Here is a 6,597-nt window from a genome sequence, read left to right on the forward strand (position 1 = left end):
GTTTCTACTGACTTTAGACTGGCTATAGAGGTAACCATTCACAAACAAAAATGGTTCTTAACCTTGATCCCAGCTTGAACATCCCAGATAAAGATCTGGACCTTCTCTCTGTGGTAACCCAAAACCCTGAAGCAACACTCAATAGAAGGGGTTTGAAATTCAGACCAGAATTATCTGATTCAAACCCATCCATCTTTGTCAGTAAAACAGGTCTTTGAACCTTTCTTCCTCCAAGGCTCTTGGGCCAGTGTGATCTCCATATTTTATTTTATTGGATTTTCTGCTTTTGCCCTGGTGAAATAACCGTGGGTTTTAGGTAAGGTGCCCAAAACAGAGAGGTGTTTCATCAACAAGGTGGCATCACACAGGAGACTAAAAGGCCGTCTCATACTTAGGCACATCCCTCCCTTGCCGACAGGGACCTCACTCAGGGCAGATCAGTTGTAGGTGACTTATTAGAAGTGGTATATGAAATGTGGTCTCTGTAGGAGTGAGCTCTCAGGCCTCCTATCTTCTATACATAAAAGCCTGCAAGGCGATGAATGGATGAGATTAATGTAGCGAACTGGAAAATCCTGTCTAATGGTTTGGAACATGTCACTCTTGGTGTTCTCCTTCTGGTGGTCAGGCTGTGACTGCTCAGCTTTCTTGAGAGTAGTGCTGGCTTTGTCAATCACATTGAAATCACAAGGCCACCCTAATGGAAAGGACAACATATGACATTCATATAACTTATCCTCTTGAGTTCAAAGTAACTCCCTGCCTTGTACATGGGGACTCCCAAAACCAAGGCCCTCAAAATCAGGGACCACCTTGGAAAAGGTTGACACAGGAGTTGAACTTGACTGTTGTACCATGATCCAAGGCAGTTGATGGGTAGTGTACTAGACATAACACTACTATTCAGGCTACCGTCAGCAGCACACGGCAGCTCTCAATAGCAGGAGCAGCCAAACCGTTCCTACCTACTCCAAGCTGCAGTGGACAGTTCCTAATAATCACCTGCAGTAGCCTCCTTCATCCCTCCCTTCACCTGGCATAGCAGCCTGGCTATCTCCCCACTATGTCCCCATCCCTCCCCCTCCTGGAAGTGAAGCCTCATGCCCCTAGTTCCTCATCATACCTGGTAAACAGCAGTGCTGACCTTGCTCCACTGGGTGTTTAGCACAGAAGGAAGAATGATCCCTGCACTGAGCATATCTAGAGAAGACAAATGTCATCATCAACCTGTAACCTGTACTTTCAGGAGCAGCTCTCATTCATGCCAGTAACTTGTTCATGACTCGTGTGTGAGTGGCCTTTGCCTGTACCTGTCTCTGTAAGGAGAGGTCAAGGAGAAGGAATGATGAAACCCAACCAAAATCCTATATCCAACTATCCCAGCATTCTGAGGTAGCTGAAAGCTGTTCTAGCCTGAGCACAGCAGTTTGGGTCCAGCTGCTTATATTAACCCACATTGATTGAGTCCATTTGCAGCTGGCAGTGGCTGGCCCCTTTTCATCTGTGTCAGTACAGAATGGGCTGTGGAACTACCCCTCCAGAAAAGGGACATGGCACACTGTTAAGGGAGCAAGAATGGTCATTGCCATCCAAAGGAAAGAAGGGTGACTTGGTGGCTGAGGGCTGGAGGCCTGCATTTAATTTCTTCTTTGCCACAGACATCCGGTGTGATGTTGGACCTGTCATTTAATCAACCTCATTCGGATAATGGAGCAGAGACCTGCTGACATCCCTGGGGAATCATAAAGCTACAGCCATGAGAAAGAGGCAAGAAAATTGTCCATGCTTGTCAGAGGCATTTCAGTCCGCAGGGCATTTTGTCTTTCTTCTTTCATGACTTTAGAAAACATTCACTTCAAATGCGTCTACTGCTTTAAGTCTCTGTTGCCCTTTCAGCAGGTGTCATGGGGCTCATGCTGGGGTCCCCACATCTACCAGCCACCAGTCTACTCAGAATGCTATGAGCTCCCACTATGTCTCTCTGCTCTTACCATTCATGGCTGGCAGGAACCTATCCTGGAGAAGGTCCTTGATCCATCTATGGAAGGTCTGGGCCTGGAACAGAAGGAGGGAATTCAGCAAGTGCTTCTGTCACCACAGATCAGCCTGAGCTGACATCTAGACACCCCCAAAACTTGTAGGGGTAGAGAGCTATGTGTGGTGCTTAGATCCCATCTCTGAAAGCTGCAGTGATAGTCTCATGTCATAGTATACAACAGACCCTGGATTATGTATGTCTACACGTGCATTAACGCGCCATGGTTACTGAGCATTTAGTTTAGTACCTGTAATTACAGGCACTAACTAAATGTGCAGTAAACAGCACTACTGTGCAGTAGCGCCAGTGCACACCTTTAAGTGGCACTAATGTGCAGTAGACTAATTCTACTGTGCATTAGCTCAATAGCACAGCTTTTGCCATGATGTGCTAATGAACAGTAGAATTAGTCTACTGCACATTTAATGTATTGTGTAGATGCCCGCAGTGGGGATCAAAAGGAGCTGTCTGTTACAAGAGGCAACGCCACCTGGTGGTGAGAGCACTGAGCCAGGGCTCATGTGGTCTGACTGCATCTGTGCCACTGGCGCACTTGGTCCCTTGGAGTAGTCACTGCCCCATCTGTTCCTGTTTCCTTCCCTGCCCTTTTTTTGTTCATGAATTCTGTAAGTTCTGCAGGACAGTGTCTGCCACTGCCTATGTGGCTTTATAGTGCCAGACACAGAGGGTCCCAGGCTCAGCACCTCTGCCATACAACCAAATAAAGACATTTCATAAGAGGAATTTAAAAATACTTCCATGAGAAGAAAGAGTGCAAAAGCAAAGAACAACCCTGAGCTGAACCCCACAGTGGAGGAGACAGGAACACAGGGCTGGAAGGGACAATGTGAGCATCAGATTCAGTTCCTTGAGATCACAGGCTCCATGTAATTGATATTTAGCTCAAAAGAGCCCTCAAGAGCAACCACTCCCACCCCCACCCCTCACACATGCCCCCTTCATGGTCACAAAGTGTCCCCAACACCCTACACCACCTTGGGATCTTTAGGGTAAACAGACAGAATCCAAAAAAACACAAGTGTGCCACAGAAAGACAACAGAAGAGTCACAGGGCACAACCAACATCTTGAGCCCCTGCAATGGCAAGAAATTAGATAGGTAAAATATGCTCTTATGATCCTAGGAACTGGACCATGTCCCACACTGTGAATGAAGGCAAAACACTGCCAGTAGCCCCTGCCAATCTGACCTGAGGGAAAACTCCTTCCTGACCCCCTGGTGTCAGGAAGGACATAGTATGAGCAACACATGGCATGAGCAAGGCACACCAGCCCAAGACCAGAGCGGTTTTTAAGTACTACTAGAAGTGCTATTGCATCCAAGCCATTCTCAGTCTCCCACCTGTAGCAGTGATGGGCAACTAGAGCTTCAGAGGAAGGAGAAACAAAAACAAAATACAACAAACCCCAGCAGTCAAATAATGCACTCAAGTGGGGAAATAATTCTTCCTAGCTCTTGCAGGTGACGAGCAGGACTCCTGAGGCACTAGATATATACAGCATAATGCAGAGGAATGGGTATTCTAACTGTGTTAAAATCTCAGGAGGAAGAAGGATGAGAAAGGGAAGGGAACTTAATCCAGGAAGGACTGTCAGTCCAGGAAGGACTTCCAGCCTTCTCTTCTTTGGCCAGCAAACTGTACAATTCCAAACTAACACATCACAAGAGCCAGGAGACCCAAATGTTTCCTTGTAGGGTTTTTGAGACAGGTCTGAAATCTGGAACTTACATTGATGGAGCCAATAGGTGACTTATTCTGGACTATGTTGAAGCTACAGGAAAAATAAAAAGACCCAGCATGTCATTTAGTCAGGTGTAAGCTGTCAGGGAACAGCTGCTTCAGATTCTTACCACTGGGGAAATCAGCTGGGGAGAGGAACAGCTCCTTTCATGCATCACATGCCCATCACCCTCACCCACCCAACCATAGCTCAGGCCTAAATATTTCCATCTTTTGGTGCAAGGGTATAACATCTTTAAATGATATGAGAAAAAATTCCTCCAAGCATGGTATTAGAAAGGCATCTCAGGAGCCAGATACACCCTGTGACAGGAAGAGGAGAATGAAGGCACCATGGCACATTCTAGGACTGGATCTCATAATATTTGCATTGGTCACAACCATTAATGGGAATATATGTGAGTGAAGAAATGTTATAGGTAGGACAGGGCATGTTCAGGGAATGGGGTGTTGTGTGTCTGTGTGTATTTGGCATTCTGCATGTGTATGGTATTTGTCTAGGGTGAATAGGTTTGGTGAAAGCAGTTACACAGGATGAGCATCTGTGTGTGAATTAGGCACAACCTGTGTGCCTGTTAAGTGCATTTGAATCTAGGATGTAGACATGTGTTTGGGTATGTGACACTGGATGTGCTGAAACTTGAAGGGAAATTAAGATTAAGATTTATTTTAAAATGTATCAGCGGTATCTGGACATGTCAGCTGACAAAAAGAAACTGAAGCTTACATCAGCTCTAATTATCAAGTAAATCATTAGGGTTGCATCCTGAACAGCAATAACTGGGACTTTTGATTTACAGGGCTGTAGACATACTGAATTATATGTAGCAAAAGGGGCACTAAGAAAATGCCTTGAAATCACAAGGCAAAATTGATCGGGAGGGAGTCAGAAGAACTGATGTTTACTTTTCATTTATCCTGCTTTAGAAAACACTCAAGGTAGTTGTGGCTCCTGTAACTCAGGTGCTGATTGCTATACTGGGAGTTGTACAGGAGACATTGCATAACTGTGCCTGCAGTGAGGTGGGGTTTAAAGGAAAGTGTATTCCCCCTCTTACATCTGCACTGAGCTGCCCAACACTGGTTTGGTAGCTGGGAGCTGAAAGGCTGAAAATACAATGTCGGCCTCTCCTAGCAATGAATTCCTACCCTCCTTCCAGCATGCTGGCTCAGCTGGGCTAGCCTGCATCTGAGGGACTGAGACAAGGATCCAGCCTGTCCCTACCCATTTGTTTCAGATGGGGAATAATGGGTACATGTGCAGCACTCACAGCCATTGTAGTAGGTGCAGCAGTGTAAGGGTTACCATGATGCCCCCACTCCTCCCTGCAAGGGCATGTTCTGTATCATAACCTGGCTCCAATGTATTAGTGAATTAAACTCCCCGCAGGCCATGATAGAATTATTAGTCATCAGGGATTTTTAAGATCACATATTCATAACCATGTAGGTTATGGGTCAACTCAGAGCTGGGTGCAAGGTTAACATTGGCAGCTGCAGTAACTTCCACAGAGCTACACCCATTTGCACTAGTTGAGAGTGCGGCCCTGTGATCCTTTTCAGAGATTGCTAGGTACCTTTTGTTGGTAGGCTGTGACCTCCTTTGTGTGCAGACCCGCCAAGTTGGGATTTTCAAGGGGGTATATTTGGCATCCAAACTGCCTACATTCCTTTGAAAATCCAGGCCTTGCTACTGACCATTACATTCCCAGTTTCTGCTGTGGCACTAGCATGAACTCACTGAAGCTGGGGCAGAACCCGGTTTGATAAATACCTGTTCTGGGATAGAAAGATCAGCAGCTTGCCAGCAACAAGAGAAAACTGGATCCCAGAGACAACAGCCTGAAATCACAATTAAAAGGGTCAGTGACAACGGTTAACATTGCAATGGTTCAGCTCAAACTGGAGCAGAGCTCTTTCCTTCTTGAAGCCTGTCGTGGCAGGGGAGAAAGCAGGGATACTAGAATGCACATAATTTTGTTCCTAGTAGCTGTGTTTTTGGTGTTATGGGCACACTCGTCTTCAATAAAGTGTTTATTGATAGACAGGTAGGCTGTGGGTACAACAGAGGTAATGGCAGCAGTACATTCATTTTCCACTCATCTCTGTGCTACAGAGATCCTCACAGTCATGGAGTGAAATGGAATATGGCCACTGATTTATTGCCCTGCCCTTGCTGGCCTCAGTAGGGATATCTTGCCCTAAGGTTCTTTTTTCTCCTGAGATGGGTTATGTAGGCAGCTGTTCCCAGTGCCCCCGTCTACTGCTGCCACGTCACAGTGCAGGTGAGCTGAGAACAATCATGTCCCCACATGCGTGTTGCAGATTTGGGTCTTTCTGGAACTTGCAAAGCAGAGAATATGGAGGTTATAGGCTGATGATTCATTTCCAGTGCACTGAGGGGAACCACAAAAGGGTCCCAAGGGCAGCTGAACCAGCTGCACAATGTGCTAGGATATATTTAGTTGAAAGCCAAGAGAGAAAATGACAACCTTTGGGTGGGAAATCATTCAGCATTTACAGCCAGTAAGTAAATACTCTGGATAGTGGGAAATTCCCCACTTTCCACCCTCAAAAGAAGCTTGACAGAACTCCAATATTGCTGATGGCCATCTGAGGTGGACTGTAGATGTCTTATGTCAATACTTACAACTTCCACATGTAGAACAAGTTGTCTGGGTGCTAAGATCTTAATGGACAGAGTTTGCTGCACCTTGGGGCTCTGTTTCTCAAGAGAAACCAGTGGGGAGTTCATACCCTTAATTTTTACCACAAGTGGCTTAGAAGTTCGGAAGAG

At 46.0% G+C, this 6,597-nt stretch overlaps 1 protein-coding gene across 1 annotated transcript in view; it reads right to left on the minus strand.

The window, feature by feature from the left end:
* Positions 1–379: 379 nt before the first annotated feature.
* LOC102379516 (BPI fold-containing family B member 4-like) overlaps positions 380–6,597 on the minus strand; it is a 25,742-nt gene continuing 19,524 nt past the window's right edge. The window contains exons 12-17 of the mRNA XM_025202436.1: positions 6,451–6,597; positions 5,575–5,642; positions 3,789–3,831; positions 1,992–2,055; positions 1,124–1,200; positions 380–697 (exon numbers count right to left, since the gene is read on the minus strand). Coding sequence (XP_025058221.1) covers positions 674–697; positions 1,124–1,200; positions 1,992–2,055; positions 3,789–3,831; positions 5,575–5,642; positions 6,451–6,597 — 423 coding nt within the window. The 3' untranslated portion in view covers positions 380–673. The remainder of the gene's footprint in view (positions 698–1,123; positions 1,201–1,991; positions 2,056–3,788; positions 3,832–5,574; positions 5,643–6,450) is intronic.

The sequence above is a fragment of the Alligator sinensis genome, unplaced genomic scaffold (assembly GCF_000455745.1).
Source record: "Alligator sinensis unplaced genomic scaffold, ASM45574v1 scaffold368_1, whole genome shotgun sequence".
In the NCBI taxonomy this organism is placed as follows: domain Eukaryota; kingdom Metazoa; phylum Chordata; order Crocodylia; family Alligatoridae; genus Alligator; species Alligator sinensis.